Below are 21375 nucleotides of genomic sequence, written 5' to 3' on the forward strand. Positions count from 1 at the left end.
CTCTCATGTACTATACTGGAGCCTCTCATGTACTACACTGGAGCCTCTCATGTACTACACTGGAGCCTCTCATGTACTATACTGGAGCCTCTCATGTACTATACTGGAGCCTCTCATGTACTATACTGGAGCCTCTCATGTACTACACTGGAGCCTCTCATGTACTATACTGGACCCTCTCGTGTACTACACTGGAGCCTCTCGTGTACCACACTGGAGCCTCTCATGTACTACACTGGAGCCTCTCGTGTACCACACTGGAGCCTCTCATGTACTACACTGGAGCCTCTCGTGTACCACACTGGAGCCTCTCATGTACTACACAGGAGCCTCTCATGTACTACACTGGAGCCTCTCGTGTACCACACTGGAGCCTCTCATGTACTACACTGGAGCCTCTCGTGTACCACACTGGAGCCTCTCATGTACTACACTGGAGCCTCTCATGTACTACACTGGAGCCTCTCGTGTACCACACTGGAGCCTCTCATGTACTACACTGGAGCCTCTCGTGTACCACACTGGAGCCTCTCGTGTACTACACTGGAGCCTCTCGTGTACCACACTGGAGCCTCTCATGTACTACACTGGAGCCTCTCATGTACTACACTGGAGCCTCTCGTGTACCACACTGGAGCCTCTCATGTACTACACTGGAGCCTCTCGTGTACCACACTGGAGCCTCTCGTGTACTACACTGGAGCCTCTCGTGTACCACACTGGAGCCTCTCATGTACTACACTGGAGCCTCTCGTGTACCACACTGGAGCCTCTCATGTACTACACTGGAGCCTCTCGTGTACCACACTGGAGCCTCTCGTGTACTACACTGGAGCCTCTCTTGTACCACACTGGAGCCTCTCATGTACTACACTGGAGCCTCTCGTGTACCACACTGGAGCCTCTCGTGTACCACACTGGAGCCTCTCGTGTACCACACTGGAGCCTCTCGTGTACCACACTGGAGCCTCTCATGTACTACACTGGAGCCTCTCATGTACTACACTGGAGCCTCTCGTGTACCACACTGGAGCCTCTCATGTACTACACTGGAGCCTCTCGTGTACCACACTGGAGCCTCTCGTGTACTACACTGGAGCCTCTCGTGTACCACACTGGAGCCTCTCATGTACTACACTGGAGCCTCTCGTGTACCACACTGGAGCCTCTCATGTACTACACTGGAGCCTCTCGTGTACCACACTGGAGCCTCTCGTGTACTACACTGGAGCCTCTCTTGTACCACACTGGAGCCTCTCATGTACTACACTGGAGCCTCTCGTGTACCACACTGGAGCCTCTCGTGTACCACACTGGAGCCTCTCGTGTACCACACTGGAGCCTCTCATGTACTACACTGGAGCCTCTCATGTACTACACTGGAGCCTCTCATGTACTACACTGGACCCTCTCATGTACTACACTGGAGCCTCTCGTGTACCACACTGGAGCCTCTCATGTACTACACTGGAGCCTCTCGTGTACCACACTGGAGCCTCTCGTGTACTACACTGGAGCCTCTCATGTACTACACTGGAGCCTCTCATGTACTACACTGGAGCCTCTCGTGTACCACACTGGAGCCTCTCATGTACTACACAGGAGCCTCTCATGTACTACACTGGAGCCTCTCGTGTACCACACTGGAGCCTCTCGTGTACTACACTGGAGCCTCTCATGTACTACACTGGAGCCTCTCATGTACTACACTGGAGCCTCTTGTGTACCACACTGGAGCCTCTTGTATACCACACTATAGCCTCTCATGTACTACACTGGAGCCTCTCGTGTACTACACTGGAGCCTCTTATACTCTACACTGGAACTAAAATAACATAATCTTGTACTCTAAAGCAACTTGATCCAAGGAATTGGAGCTACATTGCCGTTCTTTTGATCAAAATTTATTTTCTCTCATTATCCATATCCCATAGGACCCACATGAGTTTGGCGCTCTTCCATGAATATAAAGTCGCAGCTGATGGGAAAATGCGTAAGTCTATGTTAACTGGCGACCGCAAAAAGACGTCTGGGCGAGCCTACCTCGCTAGTAGCTATCCTACCGTCGTCTACAATGGTTATATCTCTTCCTCCTTTCATCTACAGTCGTATTTCCCTCCTGCATTATCACGATTCACTTTCTTTAATTACTCCTCTTTTTTTCTGATAGCTACGCCTTTTACTATGTCCACTATTCCTTCTATCATTAACGTTTCTCTTTCTCTCTCTCTCTCTCTCTCTCTCTCTCTTTTTTTTTCACAGGGTTTGACAAGGTTAAGGATCCCTAGCTTTATTGACAGCTATATTACAGGTTAAAGATTCCTAACTTTATTGGCAAGCTAAGAGCTGTTACCTACATCAGCTCATTTGAAAGCATTTTTATTGTTATGAGACATACAAGTAGGGAACAGGATGAAGTTGGAGCCATCTGTGGGCCAGCATTTTCATTTGATCAACTGACTTTATCTCGTTGACATTATGCTGTACGAATGTGTTCCATACTCGAGTCATCCTGGGTATGTCTCTCTCTCTCTCTTTCTTTCTCTCTCTCTCTCTCTGACACACGCAGACAGCCCTTCCAATTCTTCCTACCGTATTTTTCTTTCCCACAATCCCTTCTGCACACCCTTCATTCGCCCCCTCTGATTCCTCTTTTCCTCACAGCCATTCTCTCTCTCTCTCTCTCTCTCTCTCTCTCTCTCTCTCTCTCTCTCTCCACTACCGCCTGTCAGAACAGTTCGTCTACTACTCAGAGTTCATTCACCAGTAGCTCAAATCTTTCTTATCAGAATAACCCTCGTTAAGGAGACCTCAGCCACTCACAAGAATGTCAGAGAATTGGCAGACTTGGAAAACTTGCTACTGAGTGGTCTCCTAGTGGTCTGTGACTTGCTAGTGAGTGGCCTCCTAGTGGTCTGTGACTTGCTAGTGAGTGGCCTCCTAGTAGTCTGTGACATACTACTGAGTGGCCTCCTAGTAGTCTGTGACATGCTACTGAGTGGTCTCCTAGTGGTCTGTGACTTCCTAGTGAGTGGCCTCCTAGTGGTCTGTGACTTGCTAGTGAGTGGCCTCCTAGTGGTCTGTGATTTGCTAGTGAGTGGCCTCCTAGTGATCTGTGACTTGCTAGTGAGTGGCCTCCTAGTGATCTGTGACTTGCTAGTGAGTGGTCTCCTAGTGATCTGTGACTTGCTAGTGAGTGGCCTCCTAGTGATCTGTGACTTGCTAGTGAGTGGTCTCCTAGTGATCTGTGACTTGCTAGTGAGTGGCCTCCTAGTGGTCTGTGACTTGCTAGTGAGTGGTCTCCTAGTGATCTGTGACTTGCTAGTGAGTGGTCTCCTAGTGATCTGTGACTTGCTAGTGAGTGGCCTCCTAGTAATCTGTGACTTGCTAGTGAGTGGTCTCCTAGTGATCTGTGACTTGCTAGTGAGTGGTCTCCTAGTGATCTGTGACTTGCTAGTGAGTGGCCTCCTAGTGATCTGTGACTTGCTAGTGAGTGGTCTCCTAGTGATCTGTGACTTGCTAGTGAGTGGCCTCCTAGTGATCTGTGACTTGCTAGTGAGTGGTCTCCTAGTGATCTGTGACTTGCTAGTGAGTGGCCTCCTAGTGATCTGTGACTTGCTAGTGAGTGGTCTCCTAGTGATCTGTGACTTGCTAGTGAGTGGTCTAGTGATCTGTGACTTGCTAGTGAGTGGCCTCCTAGTGATCTGTGACTTGCTAGTGAGTGGCCTCCTAGTGATCTGTGACTTGCTAGTGAATGGCCTCCTAGTAGTCTGTGACTTGCTAGTGAGTGGTCTCCTAGTAGTCTGTGACTTGCTAGTGAGTGGTCTCCTAGTAGTCTGTGACTTGCTAGTGAGTGGTCTCCTAGTAGTTTGTGACTTGCTAGTGAGTGGTCTCCTAGTAGTCTGTGACTTGCTAGTGAGTGGTCTCCTAGTAGTCTGTGACTTGCTAGTGAGTGGTCTCCTAGTAGTCTGTGACTTGCTAGTGAGTGGTCTCCTAGTAGTCTGTGACTTGCTAGTGAGTGGTCTCCTAGTAGTCTGTGACTTGCTAGTGAGTGGTCTCCTAGTAGTCTGTGACTTGCTAGTGAGTGGTCTCCTAGTAGTCTGTGACTTGCTAGTGAGTGGTCTCCTAGTAGTCTGTGACTTGCTAGTGAGTGGTCTCCTAGTAGTCTGTGACTTGCTAGTGAGTGGTCTCCTAGTAGTCTGTGACTTGCTAGTGAGTGGTCTCCTAGTAGTCTGTGACTTGCTAGTGAGTGGTCTCCTAGTAGTCTGTGACTTGCTAGTGAGTGGTCTCCTAGTAGTCTGTGACTTGCTAGTGAGTGGTCTCCTAGTAGTCTGTGACTTGCTAGTGAGTGGTCTCCTAGTAGTCTGTGACTTGCTAGTGAGTGGTCTCCTAGTAGTCTGTGACTTGCTAGTGAGTGGTCTCCTAGTAGTCTGTGACTTGCTAGTGAGTGGTCTCCTAGTAGTCTGTGACTTGCTAGTGAGTGGTCTCCTAGTAGTCTGTGACTTGCTAGTGAGTGGTCTCCTAGTAGTCTGTGACTTGCTAGTGAGTGGTCTCCTAGTAGTCTGTGACTTGCTAGTGAGTGGTCTCCTAGTAGTCTGTGACTTGCTAGTGAGTGGTCTCCTAGTAGTCTGTGACTTGCTAGTGAGTGGTCTCCTAGTAGTCTGTGACTTGCTAGTGAGTGGTCTCCTAGTAGTCTGTGACTTGCTAGTGAGTGGTCTCCTAGTAGTCTGTGACTTTAGAAGACACTCAAGTCCCGAAGAAAGGTTTAAAATGAATGCGATTTTATTCTATTTTTACAACCCCATAATTGCATGATTGTATGTGTGTGTACGTATGTGTATGTATGTGTATGTGTATGTGCGTGTGTCTGTGTGTGTGTATGTGTGTGTATGTGTGTATGTATGTGTGTGTATGTGTGTGTGTGTATGTGTGTGTATATGTGTGTATGTGTGTGTGTGTATGTGTGTGTGTGTGTGTGTGTGAAAACACAATCAAAATGTCTTATGTGTGTTCTCCTTCATCAGTTCACATGTTCAGAGAGACTGAGGTAAGAATGTAAGACTAGCTAGTGCATATAGGTCTGCTGTATTATCCTCCAGTGACTGTCACTGTCATTACCTACCTTGATGCCCGTGTAACTGCTACTGATCTTCAGTTCAGTCCTGATTGTCTCCAATTTCCTATAAGCTGTATGACCCAATGGTTTTAGTGTTTATAATAATAATACTAATAATTATTATAATAATAAGCAATAATATAATTATAATACAAATAATAGTACACATAATAATAGTAAAATTAATAATAATACAAATAATAATAATAATAATAATAATGACGGGACATCTAGCTTCCTTTCATTCATAATATGATAATCCTTCTTAAAATCCTTAATATATCTAAGCTCACTTAATTCCAATTTCAAAATATCTTTTCTATAGGCCATATCGCGGTAATTTATCAGAAGGAAGGATAACCAGCCCGTTGCTGCGGGCAGTCAAGACGCCTAAGGGGAAAGAATTCTAACCCACATACCCGGGAGATTAAAAAAAAAGGGAAAGCCGTGGAGGCTTTGGATCTATTGAAAAACGCGCAAGAAGCTACGGGAGAAAATGTATGATGAATCTTAGTAAAATTTAAGAAGATTTACCTGGAATAATTAATGTTCAGTGAGCAAGGAAGGAACAGCAATCCTGTCAGTGATAGCTCCCTTTACACTAGTATAGTATGCTAGTTTACACTCACGTTTTCTCACTAGTATGGTATGCTGTTTTTCATTCGTATAGTATGCTGTTTTTCACTCATGTTTCTCACTGGTATGGCATGCTGACAAGCCACGGTACGGGTGGGGATTGAACTCGCGGTGAGTGAGTCTTGTCATTACGATTTCTTGAGTCATGGTATGCTGTTTTTCACTCTTTCACTCGTATGGTATGTTTTTTCCCCTATGTTATGTTTTTCACTGCTAAGGTATCCTGTTTTTATTCATGTTACGTTTTTCACTAGCGTGGTATGCCTTTCCATTCACACTTTGGGCTGTTTTGTACTAAAATGGTACCTGAATAGCCTGGATTACCTGTTGTCTGCTGACCTGATCGATCAAGCTGTTAGTCCCCGCCGCCTGCAGCTAAAAACAATTTTAACTCCTATGATAAGACGTTAGTGCCTTCTTCTCCCGTCTCTCTTTAACAAACTTTTATATATTTTCATGCCCAAATTAAGTATGACTTGAATGCCGATTTTTACAGAAGAATTTGGATATGAAAGGCAAAATTATTCGATGCAAATAAATCAAAATCCGATGAATTGTAGAGCTGTCAATACTGAGTCACCAACATTTCTGTCAGTAATGACTAAATATATTTGTGGATGCACGACGCTCAAATGGATTCACATTCTGTAAATATGTCGAACGTGAATACTTACATAAAATGCAACGCACTGCTCGTCTGTATGCATACATTTGGGGGCCAAAAGCATAAACATTTTAGTCTGAACTATCCACAGATACACATGAGTAATATCAACAGGAATGGGTATGAACGCAGCATGTAGATGAGGTTTTTACTGGCACAACGTTTCACCTAGTTTCACCTAGTTGTAGAGCTCTATCAAGTCATCAACTGACAAAGCTCAAACTCTTAATGGAACATTATCCCAATAAAGACACACTGCCCCCGTCATATGGCTGTAGATGGTACTCCACTTGATATGAATGCTCACTGTGCCCCTGCCATAGGGCTGTAAACGTTATATCGCTTGTACAAACTCCGACACCCTTCCGGGAGCCCCTGTCGGGCCACCACATGGAAAAGACCCGGGCCAGGACCCGTCCTGGTGAACCTACCTGAACCAATAAAGATTGTTCTGCATTTTGTGCTCATAAACAGATTCATCCATCATCATGGGGAAGGTCAGGGTAGTCTCAGAAGCTCTAGGGGCAGAAATGTTTATAAATCTCCATAAATCTGGTGAGGTTTTTGAAATATTCATGCCAAGATCAATATTAGAGTGATGAACGTAGCATTTACCGAGGAGTTCAAGGTCAGTGGGACGGTTGCTACCAAATGTCTTGTTAGAAAAATAGTTATTAATATACCTTTGATATTAGAAGATAAGAGCTGTTATCGTACCTCTGATCATTTTGGGCAGCATTGCAAATGGGTTGGGTATTAAATTTTTACTAGAGGGTTTGAGTTTGAGAACGTGCCTAGTATGCACCAGTAGGCCTGCTGCCGTGTTCCTCCTATCTTATGTTCTTATGTTATAGCCCTAGGGTCGATTATCACCCTCCAGGATGCGACACACAACAGTCAACAGACACCCAGGTACCTATTTATTGCTGGGTAAACAGAGGTATTAGGTGTGAGGAGATATGCTTATATATTTTGGCCTTGTTTAGATAGACACATGCGCGAACACTACGACATATTAGAAAACGTTTCGGTCCTGATTACTTGATCCCTTGATTACTAATGTTATCAAAGTATAAATATGCCCTAGTGTTATCTCACATGTCTTTCTATACCAACTTGTTGGTATCAATTACCAAGGGTTATATATTTTGACCTACTTGGGAATCGAACCTGTGTCCTTCGGTTGGGATAAGATCTCTCATAGCTACAATCAGCAGGAAACTGGTAGTACTGAGGCATTTTTTAAATTAAAACAAAACACATCAGCAGCGTGCTGCTGTACCCAAAGTGGAATGCTTGACGATCTCCTCATTAACTTAATGAAGACCCGAAACTCCAGCTGACAGATTACATTACCTGACGTGCGAAACCCATCCTTTGTGATGGAATGTGATAGGAAGACATAGCTAACTTTTGTTACTACTATGTAACTATCATACAGAGGGGAGTAAGGTGATAAAAAAGGGTCTGAATGATGGGTGAGAATGAGAAGCGTTGGGATGAGTTCGGTCGGGAGAGGGAAGGGTAGTGGTGCGTGGTATATGGGAGTTGAAGTTGATGGGTAAGAGGGGAGTGGAGGAGGTGTAGGAGAGGGGAGGGGGTGTAGGGGAGGGATGGAGGTGAAGGGGAGGGGAGGGGAGGGGGTGTAATGTACTGGTGTACAAAGTTGAGGGTCGGGGATGCTATAAGGTTGATTATCTTAAGTTGATGTTTCCTATCCAGCCTCAGTCTTTCTAAATCTTTCTCACTGTGATATGTTTTCCTGTTATTTCTTTCAAGTTTTAAAGAGTTTTTTGAGTTTCATTTTATGTTTCCTCCGTAACTTAATCTGATCTTGTCAACCATTGTTATCACATCACCTCGTATTGTGTGTTCTTCCAGGTATACGGGAAATATTTTGCTCCTTCTTTCTGTGTGTGTGTGTGTGTGTGTGTGTGTGTGTGTGTGTGTGTGTGTACTCACCTAAGTGTAGTTGCAGGGGCCGAGTCATAGCTCCTGTGTGTGTACTCGCCTAATTGTGGTGAGGGGTCGAATCACAGTTCAACCCTGTGTGTGTGTGTGTGTGTGTGTGTGTGTGTGTGTGTGTGTGTGTGTGTGCGTGTTTGTGTGTCTGTGTGTGTGTTTCTGTTCATAGTTATGTTAACAAAGGTCAAGTCACAGCTCCTGGTCCCATTTCCTTATCCTTAATCAACTTTCTGCACTGTGTTTAGGGCTTCAGAGCACACAAACTCATCTTCTCTCGAACATCCGTATCATACCTGCCTTCACCACATGTACTGCGACTCAAAAAGCAGCCGCCCATAGGAGACTGAAACTTACGACGACGTTTCGGTCTCACTTGGACCATTAACTAGTAACTTTCTAATATCTATATGTGTTGCTACGTGCCCCTGTCCTCGCCTCTCAAACTTCTTTATGGCACTTACAGGTTTAGCTCATTTTATCTTTTTTAAAACTATTACTATGATAATCGCATTTTAAAGAGTCTATTTCATTCATATAATCTTCGAAATTCTTTGTTTTGGTTAAATTCCTCTTGTTTCTTTCTCCTCGTGTTAAGTTTCCTAAGTCTCTACTCTTAGTTCATCTCTCTCATTTAATACTTTCCTTGCAAAGTTTTGGTTAGTTTTTTTGATCATTTGGGGAAGACATGCTGACGCTGGGCACCCCAAGACAGACTTAGACATAAATATTGGTAACTGTTCCTAAATTAAACTTTGCTAAGGTTAACTCACTAAGTGTGATTGTAACCATAACTTTTAAAGAGGTGGACTAATAAGCCAGTGGAAGGTCTCGGTCACGTAACCAAAAACTGCAGTGGCTGGCCATCGACTAAGACCCGTGTCAAGAAACACTTGTCTTGTTTCCTGGCGAATCTTGCCTAACCTTGAAAACGTTGGTGAGAATAGTTTTCTCTAACCAGTATAATATACGGCTCGTCTGCCACCCATCCCCTTGACTCCTGTAAACATTGGCAATTTCGTCCCTTCAGTTCATCATTACTGTTGAAATTTATGATTGATGTTGAAGATTGAGACACTTATGCAGCATATGGGAATCTTTATTCAGGAAACGTTTCGCCACACAGTGGCTTCATCAGTCCAATACAAAGAGGAAGGCGTAAGGAGAGGAGGAGAATGAGGTAATCAGTCCCTCAACCTGGAGTCGATGTGTTCAGTCCATCAATCTTGTAGAATGTACAGCATAGGGCCGTAGACGTGGCTTATATACTGTAGTGAGGTGACGTGAAGCAGGCGGAGGCGGGGTCATAGTGGTACCATCCACTAGTCGAAGTAGGTCTTCGTCCAAAGGTTGAACAAGTGTTGAAGAATTCTTTGTAACAAGATCCCATGATGCTGCAGTGTCTGACAGTTGTGATAAATGGTTTGAAAAACCGGGTTTTCAAACCATTCATCACACATGATTGAAGTTACACCTAGGAAGTGTGCAAATACTGTAGCTCTTAGAAAACATGCTGATTTGAGTATCGGACAGATTGTAGATTTGTAAGCTGTCATTTCTGAGATCATGCCGTCTCACAACCTGAAGCTGTGTTAGTGAGCTGTATGATTGCAGCATATTTCTCGGCTAGGTTAAGTTGTCTCCTATCTATAAAAAAATAACTAGTTACAACATAGCACAACAGGAAAAATATAAAGATAAGATAAAGATGATAAATTCTGCCGCGGGAATAGTAAACTGGCAGTCAATAAGCGCGGTAGACAACTATGTCAGATATTCACTGTTTAAGATGTTTTCATTAGTCTCCCATTTGCCTGTCTTGTAATGAAGAGGACGGGCTGTGCTAAGATGATCTGTTGAGACGTAGTCCCAGATCTTACATTTTATCTGCAACATCACTTTTCCACTTTTATTTTATATCTGCTCTTCTCGCTTCCACCTCCTTTATCATCACTATATACTCGTCAGGAATGAATTCGAATAGCTATCTTCCTGACCACTTTTGCAGTCTGTTCCAATCATCTGGGAGTCTCTTCTTGTTTTTTTCGGGTGTGACTATTCTCTTTAGTTTCCCTTTGCCTGCAGAGATACGTTGGATTCAATTTCCTCTGGCAAATCCTGTATATACTATATATATCAGGAAGAGCAAAGGAGAGAGCACTAATCCTTGTGGGACCCCATTTGTCAATTTCCCACTCCAATATTTCCTTTCATATTACGTTCTATAGTCTATTCACGAAAAGTTCCTGTATTTACTTGAGCACCTTACCTGCTACCCTTATGGCTGCAATTTCTTTTTATTTAGTAGATTCCTCTGTGGTATCGAGCAAATTTATTACAGTCGAGGAAAATAGGTTACCCAGCTTTCTCCTGATTTATTTCCGCCTCACCAATATAAAACTCTAGGAGAGTTATCGGAGAAAATTTGTCACCTCTAAATCCATATTTGTCAGCGAGACTTGTCTGTAGTTTAGTGCATCTCCTGTGGTTCTCTTCTGGTACAACAATAACATGATTGAAGTCGTCCAGGTGTGAGGCCGCTGCTTTGTTTACATAGATTAATCTCCTTCTCTCACTAGGAAGCAGCATTGCTTCTTCGTTCCTTGCAATACCCAAGGTGAGATCTTATCTTTTACCGCTGCTTACAACATTTCTTATGTCTCTCTCTCTTTTAGTGTTACAGTTTTCTCTTACATTTGCTACTTACCGTTTCCTGTCATCCCCATCTCCCTCTCTTCCTCTTCTGTTGTCTCACTTGATTGTTAAGTAAAAAAATTGAGTCTTTCATTCAGCTATATGCATACTTGCCTCCCACACGAGAACCTCGTCGTATCTCTAATTAAAGATATATATATATATATATATATATATATATATATATATATATATATATATATATATGTATCTATATATAAATATGTGTGTGGAGAGCGGGGTGGGTAAGTGGGTTCACCACCCACCTACCCACCCCGTGTGTGAGTGGGCAGCCTCAGCTCAGTACTAATGGCATGCGCTTCATTATGCACACCTGATTAAAAAGAATATCAGATTAATGCAACATTATCTTTCATCCTGTTTAGATAAAAAAATATAGCATTTCAAGCGAATTTCTGCAAAGCGTGGATGTTCGACAGATATAAATTTTCTAATTAACATTTGCGAGTGTACGAACGTGAATGTTATAGATTACCACATGTGTACAAAAATTTGGTTGGATGTCGCATGGAGCATCTAAAAATATATTTTTTATTTAGTTCTTCGAAGAGTATTTTTGGGCTTTCTAGCCAGACGCAAACTACCGAGTGTTATGCAGTTTATGACTTGCCTGTTGTTTACCCACAAGTAATAATTGTCTGTTTGTTTGTTCTTGTTATTTCTAAACTTGTTGTTTGTATACCCTTAATGTCCTTATATATAAGCAATGAAATTAGTAATTGCCATTGTAGTCTTAAGTTAGGCTTAAGTTTGCCCGAAATGCTCTATATAACTGGGGGCTTCCTGCACGTATAATCATGCTAAAATAAAATTATTATTATTATTATTATTATTATTATTATTATTATTATTATTATTATATTCTTGGTTATATGTTCGTAGTGTTTTATCCTTGCAGTGTTCTCGGGTCTCCTCTACACTTACCCTCAGGATTTTCATGTTTTTGTTGAAGATCAATAGCACTATCTGACCACTCTTCTGATCTATTGCAAGTAATTCTGTGCTCTCTGCCTGTTCTTCCCAACTCGTAATTTCAGGCATCGTGTGTAAATATTAATGCCGGTTCCTTCAAGCAGATGATTTTCGTGAAAATAAACAAAAATATCTTGAACAAGATTGGTAAAAATGCAGATACTCATGATAAAGCTCTACACAGAGAGCGAAACGTTGCCATGATAAAATGTTATGTAGCGTGTCTTAACTTGTGTTGAGAGTACGGTATTTAGATACAAGGAGGCTGTCATACACGAAAATAACAGTTGTTATTGTTAGATAAATCCACACAGATGCTACTAATGAGACATTGTGGCAACTTCTCGCTCTCCAGGAACTTTGTCAAGCCGTTACAAACATTACAATCTTGACAAAGCTCCTGGAGAGAGAAACGTTGCCACAATAAAATATCATACTAGTTGCACCTGTGTCCTTTTACCTAACATTTTTGTAGGTAATTCTATCACTAAAGAGGTATTATGGTGAACCTTGAGAAACATCGCTCGTTAATCTTGCCCAGTCCGACACTACCTCCTGTAAAGCATAAAAAGAGACAATACAGTGACTGGAGCAATGCACAAATAACCCTGTCTCCCTCGCTCATAAATATTGGCTCCCTCACTCTCGTGTGTTAGTGTGGCTTGTAAATGGTCCAAGTCGGACCGAAACGTCATCGTAAGCTTCTCGCTTCTGTGTGTCGGTTATCTGTGTATACTTCCTCCTGCACCTTCAGATATTCTTATCTAGGTGTTCTGTGATCCATGAGATACTTTATCTTTCATGTTCTGCTTGCTTTTCTCTAATTTGTTCGATATGTTTATGGTTTTCCTGAAGTCTAGAAATAGACTGTCTATCCATATTTCTCAAGTGCTTCTGTCGTACGGGTTAACAAGGACGAATGTGCCATCGAGTTAGTTCCTGTGTGTGTGTGTGTGTGTGTATGTGTGTGTGTGTGTGTTGTGGTGTGTGTGTGTGTGTGTGTGTGTGTGTGTTGTGGTGTGTATGTGTGTGTATGTGTGTGTGTGTGTGTGGTGTGTGTGTGTGTGTGTGTGTGTGTGTTTGTGTGTGTGTTGTGTGTATGTGTGTGTGTGTGTGTGTTGTGGTGTGTATATGTGTGTGTGTGTGTGTGTTGTGTTGTGTATATGTGTGTGTGTGTGTGTGTGTGTGTGTGTGTGTGTGTGTATGTGTGTGTGTGTGTTTACTCGCCTATCTGTACTCACCTATTTGTGGTTGCGGGGGTCGATTCACATCTCCAGGCCCCGCCTCTTCGCTGATCGCTACGAGGTCCAATCTCTTTCTGTTCCAAGAACTTTATTGTACCCCTTCTTAAAGCTATGTATGGACTCTGCCTCCACTACATCACTCTCCAGTGTGCGTGTGTGTGGGGGGGGATGGCTGTGGCTCTAGGTGTATGTTCAGTTAGCTCTCATTGCAACTTACACGGATAACGACCTTTCTCATTTACCGCTCCCCCATTCACAATATTTGGGGATCATCTAAAATTTTCACCTTTTCCCTACGAATACCGTGAAATAAAAAATTAAGGTGAACGTTTTGCCTAACAGTTTCCATTTTGCACCTAAATAAGTATAGCAACCTACATTGCATAGATTTAATTTACTTAAAACAAAATAACTTAATTTATATAATTTATACTCAAATAGACAACGCTGAAAAGAGGAAATTTATGGCGAAGCTTTGGTCATTCCTGGACTATTGTCAAGTCACGATTGAGCAAGAATAAACAGAGAAGATAAGAGAATAGTTTGGGAAGAGGGGGAAGGAATAAAGCAGTCGTAGTAGTAGTAGTAGTAGTAGTAGTAGTAGTAATGGAATCAGTAATAGAAGTTGTTACTGTAGCAACAAAATTGTCTTTGTCTTTGTGACAAAGACAATTTGGTGATTGTAGTTAATCACGAGGATTTCCCCCGAAAAGCCCTGTCTTTGTTCTGACTCGTACACATATACTTCTCTTGTTTCCCACCCTCTTGATGGCATCAAGAGAACTTTGTACCTCAGACATCGTGCTCTCTTTAATCTCTCTCCACATGATATCGATCTTAAATGTTTCCGTATTATTTGTCTCTGTCTTATTGCTATGGTCTTCCCAAAATCCACAAACATAGTATGTCTCTACGCTTCTTCATTTTCTCTACTGTTTTTTTCCCTCTCATCCTCTCGCCTCATGACTAGTCTAAACTCTCACTCAGTTTCTTGTCTCTCTTTTTCCCGTTCACCCTCGTTGTTTGCGAGGCATCATGAAGGTTTGAAGTAAATGATATACAAAATCGACAAGTTGAAGATTGAGACAGTTGTGCAACATCTGGAAATATTTATTGAGGAAACGCTTCACCATCCAGTAAGGGACTGATGAAGCCACTGGCTGGCGAAACTTTTCCTCAATAAAATTTTCCAAATGTTCCACAAATGTCTCAATCCTCAACTTCATAGAATATATGGCTACATCCTTCCTGTTAGATGCTACGACTGATTTTTTTCAATTTTCTCAGAGGGAGAGTCAGTGAAAGGGCTGCTTTATCTTCCTATGTCTATTGATTTCTTCCTTGTTTTTGTACACTTGTGTTTGTGGACTCCTTCCTTTTAAGGTTAATTTTGTTCTCAAACCTCTCCTATAAACTCGTATTTTGCTAAACGTATTTACGGGTATCGTTCGTTCAAGTCTTCACTGAGGCCATCGTGTTGTATCGGTTCTTGTGAACAACATTCCTAACATGATTCATAGCCGGTTTTGCCATAGTATGACTTGCGAAATCGTAATAATACGAGTGGTTAATGCACTGGCCTGGAGTTTTATAATTCACTTGTTATGGATTCAAACCCCACCCGTACCGGGGTTTGTCTATCTCACATTACATTGTAAAATGCACTGATCTTTAAAGCACTCGTGACATGATTTTCACCTTTGCCCTCTCCTCGTCTTTTCTCCTCATGTCTTCTGTATTTCCTTCGTTTTCATGTTTTCTGATGTTTTAGCTCCCTGAGGCGTGCTAGAGGCTCCTGCTAACTTCTTCACTACTGCCTTGTGATGTTATATATTTTATTGTGCATATATAACCTGCATATGGGAGAATGAAATTTATAACGACGTTTCGGTAAGACTTGAATCATTAACTAGTCACCCTAGTTAATGGTCCAAGTTGGATCGAAACGTCGTCATGAGTTTCATTCTCCAATGTGCGGGTTATTTGTGTATTGTTAGTCTCGGTATTGTGTCTTTTTGCTCTTTATATTCTCACCGTTGCTACTACAGTATTAATATTTCCAATACTGCAACTCTCATTACTAACTCCATTACTACTACTTCTACTTTTTATATTACTAATACTACGACTACTATTGCCACTATTAATATTATTTTCACAGCTAATACAACTGATGCTACTACTGCTACTACTAATGCTGCTGCTACTACTACTGCTCTTACTACTCCTAATACTACTACTAATACTGTTACTACTACTACTACTACTACTGCTGCTGCTGCTGTTACTATTGCTATTACTACTACTGCTGTTACTACTACTACTGTTACTACTACTGTTACTACTACTACTACTACTACTGTAACTACTACTACTTCTACTGCTGCTGCTACTACTACTGTTACTACTACTACTTCTGCTGTTGTTACTACTGCTGCTACTACTACTTACCCATTCCATTTCCTGAGCTATTTCCTGGTATTTGCTTATTCTTGTTAAGTTTTGACCTAACAATGATCCTCCATATGAGGTTATATGTCAAGTATTGCAGCCACCGTCGTGTCGCTTGGATTCTTCCCGTTTTCCTAATCTAATTCAGAATTTCAAGCTGCTTTCGTCTGGGGACGAACAGGTTTCTGGTGATCCATGTTAAGCTTATCAGCATATTTCTCCGTCCTTGTATCATGTGTTTGAATGCAAATTGTTATTTTGTTCGTAAAGAGGCGCTAAACCAGTGAGGGGGGGTCAGACGGTCTCTGGGAAAGGGTAGATAATAAGAGCTGATCCCAGTAAGGTAAGGGCTTCTCCCATTCCTTAGACCAAACACCCTTCAGTCGTATCCGACTGAAAATATCAAATCGTCAACAATTTCCCACCCAGAAAGGGTGACCCGAAAACGAAACATTTTCACCATCATTCACACCATCACTGTCACATATGTTGATCAAATGCAAAAATATTTAGTCTTTAATGACACCCTAATTTCTAGCCGAGTTACCCAGCTTCTCTAATGAAAAAAAAAAACTGTAGCTCGCTTATTCAAATGACCGTTGGGCTACACCTCCTGGACCCTATTATGTTCCTAGGTAATCTTCCGACTACCGCCCACAGGCAAGGGGTGCATAATAAAGCAATCAAATCAAATTAGCTTCGTATTTCACGGCCTGTTTTATACTCTTACTGTTTTCCTTTCTCTTTCAGCGCCGGAGGGAGCGAGTCGAGCAGTCATCTCACCTCCACCCCAGGAGTGACTCACCTCGTCTAGTGACTGACATCAGACCCAGTAGTCGGTGACAATAGTGACTTCAGACCAAAATGAGTGACATCTGATCCACCCAGTTAGCGGCATTAGCCCAGAGTGACATTAGACTCCTAGTGAATGACGTCAAACTCTGTGACATCAGACCCCTACTGACATATCCCCAGTAACATCAGACCTTCAGTAGTATCAGACTTCCAGTGACATCATATTCTTGGTGACATCAGACCTCTACTGGCATTCCCCCAGGGCCATCGTAGCCCCAGTGACATAGTGACATCAACCCCAGTGGGTAATATTAAGTGACTAGACGGTAGAAACCCTAGTGAGTGACATCAAACCATAGTGAGCGACGTCATTTACATCACCGCGTGTGCCGAAAATCTGTGTTTTCAAGCAACACAGGAGTGATATAGTCGCAATTGGAAGAGTGAGGGAGGTTCTATGGAATGTTCCACGCCGGAGAAACCTGCCCAGGCTCCTATAATAGTGTTCTCTGTGTTTCTTAAGTTTTCCTTCTTTTATCTTAAAGTGATCTGAAAACAGGAAAAAAGTGTACTATGTTGAGAGTCGCAAATGACATGTGAACAAAGTGAATGCTAGTGTGTGTTTACAAATGCTGGGTGTACATATTGCAAAGGCAAGAGCTTAGAAAATCACAAACACGGGATATATGTGACTTCCTGTACAGTGCATCTGTGGGACCCATAGCCACGAAGACGTAGATAGAAAAGGCTTCAAGGGGAATAATATTTAGAATTCTCTTTGAGGCTCTTCGAATATTTTACTTTTGTGATAAACGTTCCCGAGGCTGCTGCTCTCACCCCATTACTCTCTTGCTCCCAGTAGACTCGTGGGCAAGAATAATGAGTAAGTTTACTCAAGTTCATTCCCTGAAAGTGATCTTTTGTGAAAAGGATTAGAGAGGAAGGAGCAGGGACAGTGAGTCCAGAAGTGACAGCAGGGAACAATCTGTGTAGCTTTGTAGTGAGGAAGTGATGTGCCTGTGGGGTGTGAAGTGTTGGGGGTTGAGCCAGGAAGGGTGGGGCAGGCAGCCGGGCCTTCTGCTGCTCCTCCTCCTCCTCCTGCACCTCCTCCTCCTCTGCCCACAACCTGTGGCTGCAAGAGCCGGCGCTAAATGTGAGTACACAATTTATTCTTATGCCTAAGTACATATCTCTGATCTTTGGCCAAGTGATCAGTGAGAATAAATCACGTTACCTGCGGCTGAAACCATTCTAGACTAAGGATAAGACACATGTCCTACATCTGGGTATTCTAACTAGTAGACGTTTCGCCATCCAGTGGCTTTATCTATACATACATGGCCATATTATGAAAATTGTAGAAATACAGTTTTCACTGAATGGTGAAACGTCTACAAGTAAAAATATCCAGATGTTCCACATGTGTCTTATTCTTTCTCTTGTCAGCATTGAATACCACTCATTATACAATTCCAGACTAACCCACACTTTAAGAAAACGCCTTAGACGACGTAATAAGGGTCCACAACAGACCAAAACGTCGTCTAAAGTTTCACTCTGAACCTAGTTATCAAAGTGTTCCTTCTCCTTGTCCTGGTGGGATGATTCTACATGCAGGTTTGAAAGGAAGGATTGGATAAGATTCCCCGGTTCTGTCCCGCCCCGGGTCTTGTCTAGTTGGTAACCCGGCTTGGAAAGGAAGAAATTACCTTGATGTTATTTTTTTAACTTGCTTTTAAACTTAAAAACTAATATGAGCACATTAAAATAAGGTGAAATATTTCCTGCTCAAATTATATAGCGCGGGGACGTTTACGTGAATTTATAACCGTGATAAGAAGCGGGTCCCCAGTGGGTCCCCAGAGGGGCCCTGTAGGGACCCCTCCTGCGACGTCGCGTCACCTAAGTGTCGACGTTAGAGCCTATATTTCATTATTAATAGAAGGGAAATTTTTGTGTTAGGTCTAAATTTGATGTGGCTAATCTGCTGCGAGGCCTGGTCACAGACCGGGCCGCTGGGGCGTTGATCCCAGAAACAGTCTCCAGGTATACTTGTAACTTGTCATATGTACTGTAATATATGGTCTAATGCCGCCGCCGCCGTTATTACTAACGCCTCAACAGCGTCACATAACGTATAGATTAAGGCTATGGATGGAATACGACTAATGGCCCTGCATTTTTTTCGTTTATGTTGAGTTAATATGTGTAAGAAAACTGTAAAGTAGTGACAATAGCCGTAGATGGTACTGGCACTAGCAGGTGTTCACGTGTCTGAAAATTGGCAACGCACAGAATTGTTCATGTTAGGAACTCTTTTACAGCGTTATATATACATACGGTTTAAGTGGTTTGTTAATTCTTCAGCTTGACTCTCTGGTCACCAGGTAGTTCTCCAGAGTGTCTCCCGCACACTGCCAGATTCTCCCGCACATTGCCAGATACACCCCAGAGTGTCTCCCGCACACTGCCAGATACACCCCAGAGTGTCTCCCGCACACTGCCAGATACACCCCAGAGTGTGTGTTACACACTACCAGATACACCCCAGACTGTCTACTACACACCACCAGGTACACCCCAGAGGGTCTGTTACACACCACCAGGTACACCCCAGAGGGTCTGTTACACACCACCAGGCACACTCCAGAGGGTCCAGAGGAGTTTCCATGCTATCCTTTCAGAGGATTCCCCCAGAGAATCATCAGGGAACTCCATGCAAGGGTCTCCCGTGGATTTTCTTACGCGAAGTACTAGACGTGATGATTCTCTCATGTAAGTTGTGGTGTTTGTGAGAAGGAGACTAACGATATGTCAAACCCGTTCTCCTGTTTATTTTCTTGTGGCATTGGTAAAGGTCTGGAGTGCCTTAAGAGAAACTGATAATAGCAGAAAGGGCCAAGTGACCTCTTTTTGTTGCGCCTTAGAGAGGCACCAAGGCTTAGCAAACCAGTTAGAAGGCCAGTGGCAGACCAGTAATGTTAAAGGTTCACCCTGAGGGAGGGACAGTTTCTTGGTAATGATAAATTAAGGAGTTAAAGAGTTGGGAAGAAGATTTGGGAATGGTAAGATTTTTCGTAGGAACCGTGAGTTCGCAGTTCGCCGGAAGAAATACTTTCTTGAAGGTCGACCTGGATCTGAAAAACCAGGTTAGATTGAGGGGGAGAGCGCAGGCAGGCAGGCAGGCAGGCAGGCAGGCCGGTAGGCAGGCCGGTAGGCAGGCAGGCAGGCAGGCCGGTAGGCAGGCAGGAAGGAAAGAAGAAAGGAAGGAAGAGAAAAAAGTGAAGGAAAAAGGGGTAGGCAGAGAGGAAGTGTTGCATGTACGTAAAGTCTACGAGAGTACACAGTCTGTAAGACTGAGAGTGCTGCTGAAAAATAAGTTTAAGCTTATTATTCTTCTTTCGTGCAGTATGTAAACTAGTGTAAACTTCAACTGTAAACACATATAAGAGCCAACTATATTGTCTTATTATACAAGGGAAAGGTTACATCTTTGTCGGTCTTCACAACTTTCTAAGAAACTTGATCCTTATTTTGCCTCATTTATTATTCTGTACAGTAATTTATATTGTGTGTATCATTTTTAAAACTCACAGTTTTTGTTTCTTTGTGTAGTATACAATGTGTAGTTTACATATAATATTGTTAAGCACAAAGAAAAACCACTAACATGCATGAGCGTTGTGTGTGTGTTTGTGTTTGTGTGTTTGTGTGTGTGTTTGTGTGTGTTTGTGTGTGTGTGTGTTTGTGTGTGTGTGTGTTTGTGTGTGTGTTTGTGTGTGTTTGTGTTTGTGTGTGTTTTGTGTGTGTATGTGTGTGTGTGTGGGGGGGGGGGGGGTGTGTGGTGTGTGTGTGTGGGGTGTGTGTGTGTGTGTGTGTGTGGGGTGTGTGTGTGTGTGTGTGTGTGTGTGTGTGTGTGTGGGGTGTGTGTGTGTGTGTGTGTGTGTGTGTGTGTGTGTGTGTGTGTGTGTGTGTGTGTGGTGTGTGTGTGTGTGTGTGTGTGTGTGTGTGTGTGTGGTGTGTGTGTGTTTGGAGATGGATGAATCAGACAAATATATTAACCCATGATACAATCAAATTCTTTTATTACAGTATTAGATATTAATATTACGATAAAATTAGTATTGTAGTGTGAGTCCCAGTAGCGGAATGACATCCTAGGGGACTCCCAGGGAGCCTTAGAGAGTATTCAAAAAAGTCCCCCGAGGGAATCGGAAGGAAGCTTACAATAGAAATCCCCAGAGAATCCCCTGGGTGTCACAAGTGGAATTTCCTTGGGTCACCAGTTCAGGCCCCAGCGAATCCCCATCGGGATTCAGGACCAATATTTCTGGCCCGTAACCTTATCGCGACAGTGGAATTAACAGTGAATCACAGGAAAGGTTTAGTGTCCAGTGAATACGGCTCACTTAATATTTTACAATAAAGTTTATACTTTTTTTTCAAATGAAATGACCAGACGAAGGAGTATCGTTTGTTATAAATAATAAATATTTTGTGGGGGAAAGACTTTTTTCACTCGTTATTCACTCGTCTTCTTGTGATGTTGATTATAGCATCGACTATAGTTCAGTTTTCCACATTTTGTGTGTATCATTTTATCGGAAAACATCCACTGAAGATGTTATTTTTGTCATCATTAATGTGTGTGTGTGTGTGTGTGTGTGTGTGTGTGTGTGTGTGTGTGTGTGTGTATGTGTGTGTGTGAGAAGGCCCTCACAGGCATGAAGGTGCCACCAGGCTCGCCTGTGTTTACCATCTCAGGAGAGCCTTACCCAAGGGTTTGAAACTCTTGTTTACCATTTGTAAACGTGCTCTCG

General features: G+C 42.8%; 1 protein-coding gene across 4 annotated transcripts in view; it reads left to right on the top strand.

Annotated features, from left to right (window-relative positions):
• The window catches only part of LOC128702415 (roundabout homolog 3-like), a 1608794-nt gene that overhangs the window by 371148 nt on the left and 1216271 nt on the right, over nt 1-21375 (top strand). For 3 of the 4 annotated variants that reach the window (XM_070102079.1, XM_070102082.1, XM_070102081.1), the window contains exon 2: nt 16511-17708. In XM_070102079.1, the coding sequence (XP_069958180.1) occupies nt 17567-17708 (142 nt within the window). In that variant the 5' untranslated portion in view covers nt 16511-17566. The remainder of the gene's footprint in view (nt 1-16510; nt 17709-21375) is intronic. The other variant, XM_070102083.1, reaches the window with a different exon arrangement.

This window comes from Cherax quadricarinatus, chromosome 80, assembly GCF_038502225.1.
Source record: "Cherax quadricarinatus isolate ZL_2023a chromosome 80, ASM3850222v1, whole genome shotgun sequence".
Taxonomy (NCBI): Eukaryota; Metazoa; Arthropoda; class Malacostraca; order Decapoda; family Parastacidae; genus Cherax; species Cherax quadricarinatus.